At 40.2% G+C, this 18,958-nt stretch overlaps 1 protein-coding gene across 1 annotated transcript; it reads left to right on the forward strand.

Annotated features, from left to right (window-relative positions):
• The first annotated feature begins 912 nt into the window (after nucleotides 1–912).
• Nucleotides 913–17,844, forward strand: LOC111322213 (uncharacterized). Its single transcript, XM_022925283.2, has 7 exons — nucleotides 913–1,117; nucleotides 5,122–5,195; nucleotides 6,612–6,734; nucleotides 7,566–7,682; nucleotides 8,668–8,799; nucleotides 9,117–9,206; nucleotides 9,666–17,844. Exons 2-7 carry the CDS (start codon nucleotides 5,126–5,128, stop codon nucleotides 17,258–17,260), a joined length of 8,127 nt encoding a protein of 2,708 aa, XP_022781018.2. The 5' UTR covers nucleotides 913–1,117; nucleotides 5,122–5,125; the 3' UTR covers nucleotides 17,261–17,844.
• Nucleotides 17,845–18,958: the final 1,114 nt, after the last annotated feature.

An 18,958-nucleotide genomic window follows, 5' to 3' on the forward strand; every position in this document is an offset into this window, starting at 1 on the left:
GAAAAAAGCAAAATCTGATTTTAACCAAAACTTTTCGTATTTCGTCACTAGACTACAGTTTATGAACCTCTTTCAACTTCTTACCTGGAGAGAGCCACAGTACGTATTGTAGAAAGTTTGCTAGAATTTTTTTTATTATTTGCCAGAAGGACGAATATTTCAAAAAGGACAAAGATAGTGAAATATGATCTGAGCTATTTTTTATAATGGCGCCAAGAAAAGAAAAGCGTTAGGGTCTGGTCTGCAAAGTAAAGGTTTCAGGGGATCCTCAACTGGTACCTCGTGGTAACCAAGTGTCCCAGTTCCCGTTGATTCCGATAAGTTTCCCATGTCAGCTTTTACGAGATAACTTGAAAATGTTAATTTCTAAATTTCTTTTAAAATTAAGCATTTCTATAGCTACGAAAACACGAAGGTAACATTTCCGGGAAAACAGCTTCTCTTGACCTTTGTTTTGTCTTCACGTTTACATCTGGTTAGAGAGGGCATACTTGGGCAGTGGCCTGTTTAGAGTGTGTTACCGTATGTTTCTTGTGGAACAACGTCATTCTGAATTCGTCGTCATTGATCCAAAAAACCCACGCGGCTCTGCTCAATTTTTTATATTTGATGTTTTGTTAAATGAAGTAAATTTGAAATTAGATCGTGGAAAACACCAGTAAGCTATCTACCGAAGTGCTTAGAAGTCGTCGCTAGAAACTGTTTTACTATCAAACGGGGACGCCACTTTTATCAATATTACAAGGATATGACAGGTAACACGGTTAAGTGGGACACGGGATGAGAAAAAAAAAAAGAACTTAGAGGGAAGTGGGATAACCTGACTGGCTATGTAAGCCTTTTCAGGCAGATTATTTTTACCACGCAGAAGGCATTCCAATATTCAACATCTCTGACTCCAAAGTCCATTCCAATTTTAATTACTTTCCTTTTCCGAGAAAACGGTAATTGCTAGACGAAAAATTTTTTCTCAGAATCTTGCGGTTTCGCAAGTTTTCTCTATATCATTTAAGATATTGGTTACTGAGTTATATTGCTATGCCGAAACACCGTATTCCTGTGAAAGAAGCTGAAGCAGGGTTCTAGATTAGACTTGGAAAGGCTGGTGTATTACATGGTAAGTGAAAACAATGTCTTTTGTGCTCTTTAATGTTGCATTTCACACATTTCTGTGTAGATTACAAGAGAGGCAGTACCATTCGCAGGCCACTGAAATTTTGATATCGCAATTACATAAAAATCAAACTAGTTTTATACGACTCGTTGTGTGGTTCACAACAAAAATACATTGTTTTAGCGATTATGATCCCACAATGGCGGGCATGACGAATGCAAAATGTAAGTCATGAAGAGAAACATGATTAGCTCTTAATGACCAATCATTCACAACCATAGAACGTTTACGTACCATAGTAAATTATAGAAAGTGCCTTCAAAACCGATCATAACACTCGAGAATCTTGAATGGTTAACCAGAAGTGAACCCAACAGACCCTCTATTACAAATCTATTAAATCAAGTATTAGTCGAACCACAAGAGCGACTACTGTCGGTCGATTCATGTTTTCAATCCTTAAGCAAACGCTGTCGTCAAATCTGCTATAATTTCGACTGTTTTTCATACTGAGTGAAGACAATCGGATCGCGAGAACTTCGATTAACTATCCATGGCTGTTGCGTCATATTGCACAACGGCCCACTAAGAACTTGCATACAAAAAGCAACATTTTTTAAATTTTTTTCTTCCACTGTGTTTCACAAATTAACTTGGAGCATCATGAGTTTCAAAACTTTCATTTATGCTCGAACTGATGCCTCAAAATCCCTCGCAAGAAAGTCATGGGTATTCTTCTATAGTTATTTCCGCTTAGCTGGACTATGCCCGAGAAAGAATAATAAACATGGGGTCATACTTTTTATATCATTTATATCAGGATAAATATATATGCCGTTAATAATGTTTTTACTTCAGATTACTAGAAAATCTTGGATTTCAAACTATAGAGATTGTAAATGCAAATTAAAACTTCGTACCAATTCCAGATGGATTTGAAAAATGCTTCGTATCGGCGAATTTAATAGCTATGAAGTAATTAAAATTCCTGCTTCACAAGCTTAAAGTTGGAAGATGAAGTTAGCATTTCCTATTTTGCTAAATGGGCGCCACAAGTAGGCTGCTTTAGTTTGATAGGAACATTGTTATGTGAATTTTGAATGTTAAATTTTGATGCATTTCATAAATAGCGCTGCAAGTGAGTTCGTCGGAAAATGGCTATAGATACTAAGACAGCAAATTTGTGCTTGATGTATGGGCGATTGTCTTCTCTTCCCGATTCCTTTCTTAATCAAAACCAACTGAATCTATGTATCGTGGTAAACCAGATCTTTGGGATAAAGGATGCAACACTGTGCAACTCTGAACATTGGGAGCTGACGGTCGTTTTGTTAAGAGCAATAAACCGAAGCAGCCCAATCAGCCAACGGTTGTTGACAACCTTGAAATCGCTCGAACGATAAAACGTATTTGTATATGTGCACGATCCTTCGCAGTAAAGCACTATTTAAGCAATAGTGAAAATCAGACCTGAAAAGGAAACGAGGAAAAGGAACGAGGGTACGAAGGTAGGAAACGAGGAAAAGGAACGAGGGAACGAAGGTACGAGGAAAATCGTGAATCTTTTGACCTTAACGCTGCGAAGTTTGAAAGCGGAGCGATGCAATATTTTCGGGGGAAAAATCGCTCGGGCGCTTGAACCCTTTCAAAACAAGTTTTCCACACTTGTCCTTCTTTTATAAGTTACATTAACGACGAACTCAAACTTATTCAAACTTATTCAGGTCTAATTTTCACTATTGCTTAAATAGTGCTTTACTGCGAAGGATCGTGCAAATATACGTTTCATAACCGCAGTTCATATATATGTATTTCATATGTTTGTTGTTTAAAACGTATTTGGTCAAATAAATTGCTTTCCACGCTCATCACGGAAACGAACCTTGATAGATTACATAAATAAAATAACGGTCTGGCGATGAACGATGCAAAAAGTAATACACTGCATTATATTACTGCTTTTCAATTTTTTTACATCACCCTTGTTAACTCGTACAATATTCGCTGTATCATTCAGTCAGTTGTCACATAATCCTTTATGTTTTCTGTTGAAAAACTTGTATAAATGGTTTCCGCTGAAACACCTTTCTAAGAAAGAAAAGAAAATCGTCATTATTTCATGGTTGATGCTTTGCCTATAATCAACCTTTCGTAAGTATACTCTAAAACTAAGATGGCGCCTGAAATTGAAGTAAGTCATGTGCTTAAATTCTGTGGGTCACCTACGACCGAAGAGACCACAAAACCAACATTTTTTTTAACGATGGCAAACTTGATAAGAAACTCAATGGTTGGATAGAATCAAGCATTTAGCAATTGTTTTATCGATAAACTGCTTCACAGTTTCTGAAATTGCTATCTACACTGCCACATTGGCAAATGCAATTAGACCACAGGGAGCCCATACAATATGTTTGTGTGCCGATTGTTATTTTATAGTAAATGTAACGTTGAATTACCATACCTGTGGTGTATAGTCGTCCTTTTGCCTCAAAAATGATTTTTTGAGCGATTTTGAACAAGTTTGAGTTCGTCGTTAATGTAACTTACAAAAGAAGGACAAGGGTGGAAACCTTGTTTTGAAAGGGTTCAAGCGCCCTAGCGATTTTTCCCCCGAAAATTGCATTGCTCCGCTGGCTTCGCAGCATTAAGGTCAAAAGATTCACGATTCTCCTCGTACTTTCCAATCGAAAATCCATCCAAACGGACCGCAGCTAGTCCTCGAAAAAAATCAAAATGCCACAGTATTAGAGCGTCTGGGATGCCTGGCAAGATTCTCATGTGCCAGCCAGAAACCGTCACGCTGATTGCCCTTTTCTGATTGGACGGCGTTAAACGATGACCAATTCAAAATATCGAACGAGGGTGGGGAACCATTGGCGTTTAGTCATCGTTTAACGTTGTCCAATCAGAAAAGGGTAATCAGCGTGACGGTGTCTGGCTGGCACATGAGAATCTTGCTAGGCATCCCAGACGCTCTAATACCGTGGAATTTTGATTTTCTTCGAGGACTAGCTCCGGTCCGTTTGGATGCATTTTTGACTGGAAGGTACGAGGAAAATCGTGAATCTTTTGACCTTAACGCTGCGAAGTTTGAAAGCGGAGCGATGCAATATTTTCGGAGGAAAAATCGCTCGGGCGCTTGAACCCTCTCAAAACAAGTTTTCCACACTTGTCCTTCTGTTATGAGTTACATTAACGACGACCTCAAACTTATTCAAAATCGCTAAAAAAATAATTTTTGAGGCAAAAGGACGACTATACACCATAAGTAAGGTAATTCAACGTTTATTTCTCATTGATTTATGTACATAGTTAGCAATATATCGCTATAGGTGAGGAAGACGGTAAATCTGGTATATTCACTATAAATTAACAATCGGCTACACAAACAGATTGTATGGGCTCCCTGTGATTAGACCGTGCCGTCACATCATGCCTCATAACTCGTTCCAGTTGGTCGCCCCCATCCTGCGAGCGTGGATTGTATTTATAATCACAATCTGCATAAGCGAAGGTTTTCTGGAAAAACGTCAAGGTAGTTAAATTTAGAAATCGAAAGCTGCTGAATTTTTTCTTTTTTTTTTTTTTTTTTTAATGTTCTTTCTTCATGCCGAAAGGCTTTGTAGGCTCCGCGGTCTGCCTATCCAGCTTTTCGTAACCCAATGAAAAAGTTCGTACCAGCAACAAAAGAACGACCTTCAAGGGTGAAACACTAGTACAATTTATAAAATTTTGAAGACTTACGAAAACGCCCCCGCTTTGTTCAAGCTTCAAGTGACCATAATGACATTTCAGAGCTGTCTCGTGTTTTAAAACTCGACAAATTGTTTTAGACTCGTCAGGTATTATCTATTTTCCACTAGTTTTACTCCACAGTTGAAACAGTTCAATGCGAATAGACTGCTCCTGCAACATGATGGGTAAGGTTTAGTTGTAGGGGTTAGCTTTGTAAATGTGGTGAGGTACTAAAACGGCTCAATTGTGATACATCACTCCTCTTTCAGCACCATGCCCTCGAATAAAAAAAAATGGGCGAAAAACTTCGACAGACGAGAACGAAAGCGGGAAGAAACCGAAGGTATTATAAAATATTTCACACCATGACTGATGTAAATACCCGGCTTATCATTATTGACCATTATTAAGTAGTTCATGGCCGGGGGTTTAAGCTTAAGGGGGAATCTCCGTTATTACTCATCCCCCGTAACATTTAATAATTCTGTGGATGTGTTTAATGTTGTCTCTTTACTATTTAGATTCACTACTTTTCTTTAACTACTCTTAAGAAAATTTTTTGGAGTTGTTATTTTATTTTAGGGCGATTAAAATAACAATTGAAAGTTCATTGGGTAAGACTGCATGGCATTGGCACCATTTAGAGGCATGTCCCTCGTTTTCTTTCTTTTTGTGTTCAGAACCGACCCACTCGCCGAGTTCGAACCTCCCGGCTCCCAACTCCTTCCTCCACCTATTTTCATAGTCCTTTTTACAGTTGTGGGCTTGGTGGCCAAGCCTTTGAACAGGAGTGAGGCTTAGGGTGAGCTTGTTATGATAGAGATGTTGCTGCTTTTCAAATGCAAATTACTTTGTGATCATGCTAACTAGATACAGGTGTCTATCACAACAGGGTCACCCTTAGCCTCACTCCTGTTCAAAGGCTTGGCCACCAAGCCCACGACTGTAAAAGGGACTATTCAGATTTAGTTAAGTCTGGGTATCTTTTTCCTGTGCCCTCATCTTTGCTCAAGCTCATAAAATGAATTAATATTTCAGAAATTAATCATAACTATTACAATTCCATTTAATGTGATTAGTGTATTACCTCCTTTATTTTCTTAATACTATAATCAGACAGCGTAACCGTACAGTTGGCTGTAATCGGACAATTGTAATCGGACAGTTAAAGCAACCAATCATACTTAGTCCAATTAGCTAATCCACCAATCACAGAATTAATTAATATAACCATAGCAACAACCACTTATCCTAAAAGACTTAGGAACTTTCCAAATGAAGGAAGTTTCACTTTAATTATTGTCTCTACTAGATTTTCCCTAAACGTATTTTTTTTTTCTCGGAAATTGTAATGGTTATGATTGATTGGTAACAGAACTTCGTGTCGTCCAATTCGGTTTGTAATTATACTCGTGACTGACAAATCGAACTCCCGCTTCGAACCCGTCTTAGTTAGTCCCCCTCTACTAACTATGATCACTCGTACGATTAAAGTACGAATTGGACTCCACTCGGTCATATTACCATTATTAATAGAACTGTGTTAGACATAGCCCATTTATGTTTGGCTGGTTTTTACTGCTCTTTGCTAAAAGAAATTTATCTAACTATAATCTCGTAGTTGTATCTATTTCCGGCTGAAAAAGGAGAGATATAGGAACGTTTTAATAGTCCTCTGTACAACTTGGATGCCCGTTTTTCATTTGTAATGACAAACAATTGAATTTCGTTGGAACGTGACTTGCTGCTTGCATTGCAGAATCTGATGCAACTTCAAAAAGAAGGGAAGAGGAACAAGCCAAATCTTCACCAGAGACAGAAGGTCCTCAGGTGTCTCAACTAGGCAGAGGTGCCTGTGGAACATCTGCTGATAAAGTACCAGGTATAGAAAGGCTTTTCCATCTTAAGAACAACTGATATCTCCCGGCTCGTATCATCTCAATGTCCGCTCTCAATTCTAAGAAACTATACGAGTAGTGTTTGTTGCTCAAGAATCTTAAAGCACTAGCTTGATTATCTTTTACAGTAGTTTACTTTAAAGACAGTAGATAGCATTTGCAATGTAATTAGGAAACTTATTAAGATTTTTTTAACGAAAATGTTCAAACAGAATTTCGGAAAGAAAATGTATGTTCCATTGGCTCATTTCCAGGTCATCTCGCTGTCGCTGACAACTTTCGGTTACTTAGCTTGCATACGGTCTAGTGCCTTTTGGTCGTTTTCACTTGCGTCTGATTAACTTGGGTTACATCTGAATCAGAAACTTGCTTTAAATTTGTACCTGCGAAATAGGAACCCTTTGGTGTAATCTGCGTGATTCCAGTCTAACTCACCCTCGCTCCAAAGTCTCAGGGGAATCTTCAGATTAATTCCCTTTCTTGTAAGTTTATCTCGTGGATAGTTTGGAATTTGTAATTAAAGTTGGCCGTCGCAATTCACAAGTAATATATGAATCAATCTGCAAGCATGATTTTTAGAAATTACCGGTGAAATGGAACATGCCCCTGTTCTGGAGATTTCTATTTGAGGTTCTGATGCGTCCCAATTAATACAACCGTCCACCACCACCAATTTTTATGATTGAATGGTGAAAAAACCTATGGTTCATCAGCAGAGACTTCTAAGGTTGTCGATTTAGTATTAAGTAACCAATAAGATGGTTAATGCATAAAGCTTTGTAAGTAGGTGTAATAGAATGCTCTGCTTACTCAAGGTGATAAAACTGCAGAAGACAAACAAGACCACAGAGGCCGCTTTAAAAGAAAGCATTGGGACGGTAGAAAGAATAAACAACACAGACGACACCAGGGCAGAGAAAAAGCCTCTCAAGGTGAGTGGAAAATGTTCGCAGTACCAAAATAATACAATTTTGAGTTTCATCCGATTAAAAAGAAGTACTTCAAGTAAAATGCTACGGCAAGTTATTCACATGGTTGGCATTGAGAGGAAGCAACTCTTGGAAGGTGAGATGAAGATCGAGAGGAACCACACGCACGGTAAATAGTTATTAAATCAATCATTCTGCATGAGTGCAATGCAATTCGAGAAATGCAAATTCGTAGTGCCTCAATAGTTTAGTCCGAACATGGCGTTGCTCAAATTCTGTAAACAGATAAAAGTATCTACTGTGCTCACAAATTAGTAGTCGTTATCCACTTGGAAACCTGTTGGACCCCACAGATTTTAAGCTTCTCTTGCCATTTTTATTTGTCCATCTATCTTTCAATCAAGGACCCGATTGTGAAATTTATTGTTATTACTTAAGGGCCTGCTCACAAAATTTTTCAAGGAGTTCGCCTTTGTGATCTTTAATCAAACACCCTTAAAAAAGAGTTTGATACGTTTGACTGACTACATGACATTTGATTTTTTTTATGTTAGCTGTTGTTTCTCCTATATGCTTGTTATTCCTCATGTCCAACATCTTAGTTGCATAGAACATTCTTAACACCTCAATAAGTCTAACATACAAGTTGCATAGACCATTCTTAACATCTTAATAAGTTTTAGACAATTTCTTAGTTAAATGGATTTTGGTCCTCCTGAGTTTTGTAGGCTTCAAGGACCATTTCCTTGAGATACTTAAATAAAGAGATAAGTGAGCGATAATACCCTCAGGGTCTTCCAAAGTGCGTACTTTTAACTTGCTATGGATGCTCTGAAAAGAGCTTGACAGCCCCTGAGCTGGTTTCAAGGTTTAGAGACTCGTGTCATTTAACATCTCTGCAAACGAGTCACTCAGAAAGGGACTGTAATGATATCCTGTCAATATCTCACCGTAAGGATAAATTTTGATTTTAACGGAATAATTTTAGAAACTGAAGCTACGACTGAATCAAGTCAGACGGGTGCAGAGAAGAAAACAACACCGCAAGAAGAAAGGCCAGCCCCTCAAAAGGCAAGTGGAAGCTCAGTAGACAACGCACTGATTGAGCGCAATACTCGAGGTGAGTGGCCTCTCGAGATCTTTAGATATCAAGGTAATTAAGGGTACAAATCATTATATTAGTTATCATATTAGTCATTATCCATTCCCGTAGGAAAAAGGAGCAAGGGGAGAACGTACACCCCACCCGCCCCTCCCATTTCCAAATTCGTTCCTTAGGGTCTGTAATCAATCGCTAATGAACCAAACGAAGCGGCCATTTACTCCTGAACTTCGATGTCTTTAGTAGTGTTTAGTCCTCTACGTTCGTGGGCAATTTCTACTACAAATAGCAAATCTACTGGATAATTGTCTTTCTAAAACAACATTCTTTCGTAGATGACAACGTTAATAAACAAAGGAGACAAGTTTACGGAGACTCATCACGGTGCGTGGTGTCACCATCATTTGACAACGGAAAACGTTCAGGTAATGGTTAAGTTGGAATTCTAGGCTATAATTACTTGTTAAGGTTTTGATTTAAAAAAAAATTTAGATTGAACGCTTGCTCACATACTTTTAACCAAAGCTTGCAATACGATCCCATCGGCATTTGATAACTATTTCCACTCCTATCCAGTACATGTCTTTGTCCCTCGAAGCTGCGCAGCAACGAGGGTTGTTGAGAGAAGGATTATTAAATAACCGGAGACAAAAGTGCGCACGATGTGCATCAAAAGGAGAAAGGAGAAAAATGTGTCGTAAAAAAATAAGCAAAGACCTTCTAACATGCTCTTTGAAACCTATTAGTATGATTAAGCAACGTTTACAACATTAACTGTAAGCTTGTGCTGATTTCCGATAGAGTTACCCATTTCTCCGCTGATTTTGAGAAATTCAAACGCCCAACGATCAACTTATTTTGAAACACATTGCCTTGTAATACAGGTCAAACACGAGCGCAACAGGGAAGAACACCTTTTCCAGGAAATAAGACTGTCCTTTCCTCGTCACAGGAGAAAGCACAGGCGCCTTTGAGAGGCGTTTTACCAGAGAAAAGTATTTTGAACTTGAAAATATTAAAAGAGAAGGAAGGTACCGATATCGTACAAATATTAAATGAGAGTATGCCTCGCTTTAAATATTTTCTACAGTCGGAAGAGGAGCAGCACAACAGAGATGAATTCATCTTTGATCTTACCTGCATATTAGAGAGAGTATGCCTAAAGCCAATTAACGAGAACGTGATCAAAATTTTCACGGCGCTTAAAGGTTCTATTTTTTTGAGATCAAAGATTCCATGCCTGCTAGATCGTATTCAAGACTCAGAAACCTTAAATAACCAAGAATCCCGAAGAACACTTATTCAATACCTGATCAAAATATTCACACAGTTCTTGACGCCTTTGCCCAGTTCTTATGCTGACCTGCCCTATGAACAATTGAAACGAGCCTTAGATGAAACAAGCTTTGACAGAAAAGAGGAACTTGAGAAGGAGCTTGAGGTCTTTAAACAATTCAGAGATAATATCATTATAGCTGAGAGACAAAAGCGAGGACAACGTTACACAAACGTGATTGGACAAAAGCCGCCTAATGACTTCAGGGATTTGCCGATTTGTCCAACAAACAAAGAAATTACTTCTCAAGAGCGACCTTTCCTGCGTAAGAACATTTCAAAGGGAAGATATGACGATGTTGGACACTACCTCGATGTACAATTTCGGTTGCTAAGAGAGGATTTTCTCGAGCCGTTAAGGGAAGGAATTTATGAGATTACCCACAACGTCCCTAGAGGACGGCGCAATCAGTCAATGAAATGCTACCAAGGAGTACGCGTTGTTGGAAAGAATTTCACTCTCTCTGGCGTTATTTACAAAGTTCAACTTGAGAATTCCAAGTTTGCCAAGGCATTATTGGCTCACTCAAAACGGCTCATTTTTGGTTCATTCGTTTGCCTTTCGAAAGACAACTTCCATACCATGCTCTTTGCCACGGTTGCCAATCGAGATCCAAAGGATGTGGATGAAGGTAAATTTGATATCCGATTCGTCGAAGATCAAAATGTTTTTGATATCGAAAAGCGTCAAGAGCGGTACCAGATGGCTGAGTCTCCTGCGTATTTTGAGGCGTATTATTATGTGCTCAAGGGACTTCAAGAACTAAACGAAAACAGCTTGCCTTTTCCAAAGTACTTGGTTGGATGCAGTGCCGAGGTGGACCCACCAAAGTATCTCAGACGCGATAGCAACCAGGATCCCGTATGTTACGATCTCACGAAAGCCCTTGCTGTAAGTCATGCAGTAGGGTTACAGAAGGTACCTGTGCTCGAGTCCGAAGCTTGGCCATCCGCTGAGGAACTTCCTCTTAACATTTCTCAGCTTGAAGCGCTAAGAGCAGGAGTTACTACCGAGTTCTCCGTAATTCAAGGGCCTCCCGGAACAGGGAAGACCTATGTTGGAGCCAAGATCGCAAGATGCCTTCTTGAGAACCGGATACAATGGGATCCTGAGAAAGCATCCCCGATGTTGATGGTCTGCTTCACCAATCACGCTCTGGATCAGTTCCTTGAAAAAGTGCTAGAATTTAACCGGGAGAAAGGCGCGATAATTCGAGTTGGGGGAAGATCCAAAAGCCAAAGTCTTGAAGGTTGCAATTTGAAACTATTCGTAAAGGATAACAGACGACGTGGCAAACGAGGCTTCATTCATTGGAAATTAAAAGACAATTTAAGTGAAATGGAAAATGTCAAGAAAACAATTCGTAAAGCTGACATAGACCTTCTGGAGTTCAGAGTTTTGGAAGACGGCATGAACTCGCTTCATGTGGACCAACTTTATGGCTCTTTGTTTCCACCAAACGCAACAATCGAGTGCCAAAATATTCGCAATACTTTTAAATTGTGGCTGTGCGATGACTCTCGGTTAAATAATATGAATCAGCCGTCAGATGGATCAACAAAGAACAACCATGCTGATGAAGTGGATGGATCAATTCTTCAAGAGAAGGATAAAAGTGTTGGTGATCAAGTTCCTGATGATTTTCGAGCACCATTCGACATGTGCGTTACAGATAAACCCCCGCGACTGAAGGCAGGGAGTTCTGATGAAGTAAAAGTTGAAGAACGACATGAAGGCCTTGAAGCCACAACCACTAGAGAAGATGAAGCAACGCGGATACAAAATCAAAGACGCCTAGTAGGCGAAGAAGAATGTATATCAGCAATTCAACTACCCGACAAAGAAAACTGTCAAGTTGAAGATGACGAGAATGATAATGAAACTTGCGAAGGTTGGATAGAGGTCTCATATATGAAGCCGTCCAGACGAAAGAGGAATGAACAGAGGAAAGATCACAGTACTGAATTTAGAAGTAGCCTCGGCACACAGACGACCAGTAAAAAAAGAAAGAAAAAGAAAAAAGGAGCAGTCAAGATAGATCTTGGAGCAGACACAAGCAAAATAAACAAGAAGTTGCAAAAGCTAAAAATGATGTCGGATGAAGAAGCCATGAATGTGCCGGATATTTGGTCCCTATCAGAAGACGACAGACTCCGATTGTACCTTTACTGGGCGGAATGTTACCGTAATCGCCACAGAATGGAAGTCCAAGGATATGAACGAAAGCACGAGCAGCTTTGTGCGGAGTTAGAAGAGGTGAGAGCAGAAGAGGAGGAAGAAGTCATACGTAAAGCAACTGTTGTTGGAATGACAACTAGTGGTGCTGCAAGATACCACTCCATGCTCCAAAAAATAGGCCCCAAAATTGTTATTATCGAGGAGGCAGCCGAAGTTATGGAGGCGCACATCATCACTTCTTTATCACGTGATACAAATCATGTTATACTCATCGGAGACCACAAGCAGTTACGCCCGAAAGCAACAGTCTATGAACTGGCCCAGAAATACAACCTAGAAATTTCCTTGTTCGAAAGAATGGTAGTGAACAGCATGGATTGCAAACAGCTGAACATACAGCATCGCATGCGCCCTGAGATTGCAGCACTGACTAAACGGTTTTACGATCATGAGATACTGGATCACGAAACAGTGTGCAAATTCGAGGATATAGTTGGCGTATCGAAGAATATGTTCTTTGTTGATCACTGTCAACCCGAGAGCCTAAATGGGAATCTGCAGAGTTTCTCTAATCCTCACGAAGCCACCTTCTTGAAATCCCTATGTAAGTATCTTCTACAGCAAGGTTACAAACCTTACCAAATTACAATTCTAACCATGTACATCGGCCAGCTACTTCTTCTTCAAGAAAAAATGCCACGTAATCAATTTGAAGGAATCAAAATTTGTGCAGTAGACAACTTCCAAGGAGAAGAAAATGACATAATTCTTCTGTCATTGGTGAGAAGCAATGCAGAGGGTCGAATAGGTTTCCTTAGTGAATCCAACAGAATTTGTGTTGCTTTGTCACGAGCACGCAAAGGATTTTACTGCATTGGAAACCTCAACATGCTAAGACGCCAGTGTCAAGTGTGGGAGGGGATATGCCATGATTTAGACACAAAAAGTGCAATTGGCGAAACCCTTGAACTTACTTGCCAGAGACACAAGAACGTGGAATTTGCGAGAGACTCAGAGGACTTTCCGAAGTATGGAGGATGCTGGAAGCCGTGTGGGGAACGTCTTGAATGTGGCCATGCTTGTGACAGGCCTTGCCATCCGTCAGACCTGTATCATTATGATCAATGTCGAAAAGTGTGTTTCAAAAGTTGCCCCAACGAACACCAGTGTGAAGACGTTTGTCATCACCCAAGACCCTGTCCTGATTGTTATCACGGTATGACCAAAACAGTACCTCAGTGTGGGCACGAACAGTCCATACCATGTTGTGTTGCTCCTGCAAAGTTTTCTTGTCTAGTGAAATGCGAGAAGGTGCTTCAATGTGGACACAACTGCAGAAAAAAATGCGGGGAGGTTTGCACAGATAAATGCAAAGTCAAGTGTGTAAGAACTCTCCAGTGTGGGCACAATAAGGAGGTGGCATGTCACCTTGATCCAACTACTGTAGAATGTCATAATGACTGCAAGAAAGTTTTGGAATGTGGCCACCCTTGCACAAAAAGATGTAAAGACGAATGCCAGTGTAACGCGGAAATTATAGTTCAACTACCGTGTAAGCATATGAAACGAGTTTTGTGCCACAAGAAAAATGAATCATTCGAGTGCATCGAGAGATGCAGACGAACTTTGGACTGTGGTCATGAGTGTCCTGGAATCTGTTATGAGGACTGTAGAGTGGATCTATGCCACGTAAGCGTGATTAAAGAACTTCCCTGTGGGCACCAACAAAGCGAACCTTGTAGTGTTGACCCCAGAAGTGCTTTTTGTTACAATCCTTGTCAGAGACGATTGGATTGCGGTCACAAATGCCCGTCAGTATGTGGCCGTCAATGCAAAGAAGTCAAATGTGAGGAGTTGTGCCAAGCCAAGTGCGCAAGAGGTCACGCATGCCAAAAGGTGTGCCACTTTGGTCGTTCGTGTGATGCCTGCATGGTGGTAGTCAATATGTCAATTCCCACATGTGGACACACAGTCGAGGTGCCCTGTCACTTAGATCCGAAATCAATCAGCTGTGGTAAACCATGCCAAAGATCAAGAGTATGTGGACACCCTTGCTCAAGTATTTGTAGTAAGAAATGTGAAGCTCGGCCATGTACAGAGCTTGTGAGCAGAAAGTTACCGTGCGGTCACATGGTGGATTTACCTTGCCACAAAAATCCCTCAAAGCATAAATGCACGGAAAGAATTGAAATTGACTTGCCTTGTGGTCACAAAATGTACTGCGAGTGCTGTGTTGCGCAGGGAGCAGAAAAAAAACCATTGTGCAACGTGAAAGTAGAGAAAGAGCTCCCTTGTAAACACAAACTTACTCTTCCTTGTCACAAAGAAGCTGATGGTTGCAAATGCAAGAAGAAAGTTGATGTTGAACTATCATGTGGACATAAGAAGTCTCTCGTTTGCTTCTCTTTGAAAAAGGATTTGCAAAATGTTTCCTGCGTGGTTAAAACGACAAGAAAACTACTATGTGGACACGAAACAATTCTCCCATGCTATTTCAATCCAGAGGAATACTCCTGTCAAAAAGAAGTTCAACTTACCCTTTCCTGTGGACACGAGCAGCTGACAACGTGCTCGAAAATGAAAACTAAATTGACAAAGGATGAATGTAACGAAATGGTAACGATGAAATTGCCTTGTGGTCATGAAAAGCAGTTAAGGTGCTCTGAACGACAAGAAGGAAACCTCTGTGATGCTCCAAGTGATCATTTACTTATGTGTGAAGAAGAAGTTCAACTTACCCTTTCCTGTGGACACAAGAAGCACACAACATGTTCTAAAATGAGAAATGGATTGGAAAAAGATGAATGTAACGAAAAGATTCCTATGAAATTGCCCTGTGGTCATGAAAAGAAGGTGAGGTGCTCTGAAGGACAAAACGGAAATATTTTCTGTAATGCCCGTTGTGAACGCTCTCTTCCGTGTGGACACCGTTGTCAGAAGAAATGCGGTGATGATTGCGCTTCTTCCAAATGCGCTGTGGAAGTTCAGAAGGATTTAGCCTGTGGAGTCCATAAAGTCAGCTGCCTCTGCTCTGAGAATGTGTCCCAAGTCGTTTGTACAAATAAGTGCAAGCGGAAGTTACCCTGTGGTCACGTATGTCCTGGAAAATGTTCAGAGAAATGTAGTCAGTACAAATGCCGCAAGAAAATGTTCAAACAGCTCAACTGCGCAGGAGGCCACTCTCTCCAAATGAAGTGCAGTGACAATCCCAACGATGTCAAATGCGCGGAGAAATGCAGCAGAAAACTTGGTTGTGGTCATCTGTGTCCGGGCCTTTGTAGCGAGGAGTGTGAAAATATGAGATGTATGCAGAGAATTGAAGATAAATTTCCCTGTGGTCACAAAATGGACAATGTTCGATGTTTTGAACGAAGAACTGCTACTTGCACCGCTCCTTGTCAGCGACAGAAGAGTTCGTGCAAACATCGCTGTAAAGGAGTTTGTGGAAAAGACTGCTCTAATTATCCTTGTGATGAGGTTGTGAAGAAAGTCCTGTCTTGTGGCCATAATATCGAGATGCTTTGCCGGCAGTCTATCCATGAAGTGCAGTGCCCAGCTGAATGTAAAGCAAAGTTGCCATGCGGTCACTATTGTTCGGGAACATGTTACGATTGTCAGGAGAGAGGTTCACATGAATTTTGTCAACATCAATGCGGGCGATTACTTATTTGTTTACATCGTTGCAAAGGTGTTTGTGGCGAGCCTTGTCCTCCCTGTAACCAGAGTTGTGCCAAAAGTTGTCCCCATGGAAAATGTAAAAAGCCTTGTTCACAGCTTTGTGATTCTTGCACTGAATTGTGCACATGGAGTTGTCCACATTATCAGTGCAAGAATCTTTGTGGAGAAGAATGCGACCGCCCGCCATGTAATGCTCCCTGTCCCAAGAAGCTCCCTTGTCAGCACCCATGTATTGGCTTGTGTGGGGAAAACTGTCCAAAGCTGTGTGCCATATGTGATGCCAAAAAGCTCTCCTCCACATTAGCTGCTGGAGGTTATGCTAAAACGGAAGACGTGAGGTGTCTTCAACTTCTTGAATGTGGTCACATCATGAGTGTTGAAGCGATGGATGCGTGGATGGTGCGTAAACTGGGTGACGATCTACAACTTCTACGATGCCCCAAGTGCTCAAGGTCGATAACATTCAGCTATCGTTACGGAAATATTGTCAGAAGGACTCTGAAAAACGTTGAAAACGTGAAGACACAAATACAAAAACTTGAAGCAGAGGTTAACAACGCTGTCATTCTTTTAGCAAAGGACATCGATGCAACTCAGAAGCATGGTGTGAGATACAGAAAGAAGTTTGGACAAACAGACTTTGCCTGTGTACGTTCTATCCCGTGGAAGTGGAATCCTTTCAATTTGCCGCGTAGAAATCGCACTATTGTTTTCAAATGTACGTTTAAAAATCATTTGATGATCCTTCAACAAGTGAGGAAGACAGAAACCGTCCTGGAAAACATCCAGGCATGCCGGGAGGTAAGCGAACAATCGAATGGAATCAAAGATGCCTTGAAAAACATTGAACAGGATCTTGAAAACCCAGAGCTTGATTTGGAAACATTAAGTCAGATTCACGAGCAGACCAAAAAGTTCTTCCTATTTTCTCAAGCTTTACAGGCCCAGGTCATTACTCTGATGCCTCAGATTTCCTTATCAAGCAGTGGTGTAGAGCGATTGTGGCTGGCACACGTACGGCTTAAGAAATTTCTCCAAGGGAACGATGACACTCTAGATATTGACTGGCTGGAAACAATCGTCAATTTGCTTAGAAAAGAGGTGAAACTTGCACCACTGCCGAAAGAAGCTCCAGACTTCACAAATTTTCCTGGTTACCAAAGAGGTATGTGGAAATTATGCGAGAAAGACCACGCATTCTACATCGGGTGCATTGTGCGAAGAGGGAAAAGCATCCCCGTTGGCAGCGAGGGCTGCACGTTGTGTGCGCTTGAAGAAAACGACTAAACATCCCAAGTACGTTTATATCCCAACTGGTTTGTGTACGAATTTAGCCGAGACGCCATTTCTGAAGGTCAAGGAAGTGGCCAGCAAAACTATTGAGGACACAAAATAACTTACCAGAGGGTTCCAAATGCAATATGCAAGACTTAAAAAATACAAATGAAAACTACGATGGACTCCTCGACAATAAAGATGAAAAACCTCATAAATGAAGCAAGCTGAATGATGAATATCTTTCCCTATTAAAGTAAAGAGTGAAAAGAACATCGGTGCGAATAGACCACATCAGAAAAAACATTACAACCAACTTTAGAAAACGACCTTAATGGAATGAAAGAAGGATTGGTAAGAGGGTTTATCACAAGTTCTCAAGGTTTATCCTCAAATTTTTAGCAAAACATCTGTATCGTGATTCTCCTTGAAACGGAATAGAATAGTCGATGAACAAAATTTGAATGTCCTTTTGTTCGCCAAGGAACTAACTTTCAGTGAAATAATCTTTAAGAAAACTTATTTGAATTTCAAAATTAATGAAAGATGGTACACAAAACCAATCATAGATGGTAAATAAAGAAATTCAAACTTTTCATGAGATAACTCGTACATTTTTATGAACAAGAAAAATGAATAGCCAAATAGCCTACTCAGTAGGAGATTGACATGATTGCCTCAAATAAGCAATTTTTTACAGAAAGAGTATATATATTTATTATCCAACTACACTCCGTAGAGTACAAATAACGCCATAGACGGGAACAAGTATCACGCGGTATTTGTACTCCAGAGAACCGGTTGGACAGGTTTTCTCGCATCGCGTAAGCATAGAATTGGATTGAAGTTACGAAAATAAAAATGGCGCACAATTTGAATCCTATTTCTGACGACGAAGAGGCGGAATGGCTGGCAAAAATATATCCAAGTTTATTAAATGAATCGAACGAAGAAAAACAGCTAGACAACTAGGAAATTTCTTCATTTATTGAAGAAAATAGAAACAGTAACACGACAACGCACCACTTCCGTTCCGCTTCGCATACTTCTGTCACGCACTCCTCGTAAATAAATATCCGCGAAATTTGGCGTGTTGGATAATAAATAACTTATTAGACGTTTTGCTGTGTAGTATCGCTGAGTATTTTTACTCGTTATTTGTATTTTGACTCGCCCTACGGTACAACTCGTAAAAATACTCAGTGATACTACACAACAAAACGTCCAATGAGATATATATTTTTTCTTGATAACGCAGTTTCATTTATGATGCAATAAATAGTTCTCATAAAGGGATTACTGTGATGTCCCCCTCTTTGTCCTGAGTTTTCTTTTAGGCAATCACCTTTTCCTTGTACCAAAAAGGGTTCCCTTGAATAAGAGAGTTGTAACAGCATTTATAACAACACGACGAATGTTCCATAACACGTCAAGTTTTTGCCGCCAAAAGGAACAGAAGAAACTTCACAATTGAATTACTGACTAATCACGGTAAAAATCGATTAATGGTTCTGTTTTGTCCATTCGTCATCTGATGATCAACTTCATCGAAACCCTCAAGGGTCCTTGAGTGCTTAAACGCAAGAAAGTGGGTGCGACCCAATCTCTCTCCGTTAGTAGGTTAACTAATCTATAGATGCTCACATGCGAAGCTACGTGACAAGCTAGAGGCTAGGGGGGGTGGGATGGCAAGATTTTGAGTGAGACTAA

Source organism: Stylophora pistillata, chromosome 3, assembly GCF_964205215.1.
Source record: "Stylophora pistillata chromosome 3, jaStyPist1.2, whole genome shotgun sequence".
NCBI classification, from domain to species: domain Eukaryota; kingdom Metazoa; phylum Cnidaria; class Anthozoa; order Scleractinia; family Pocilloporidae; genus Stylophora; species Stylophora pistillata.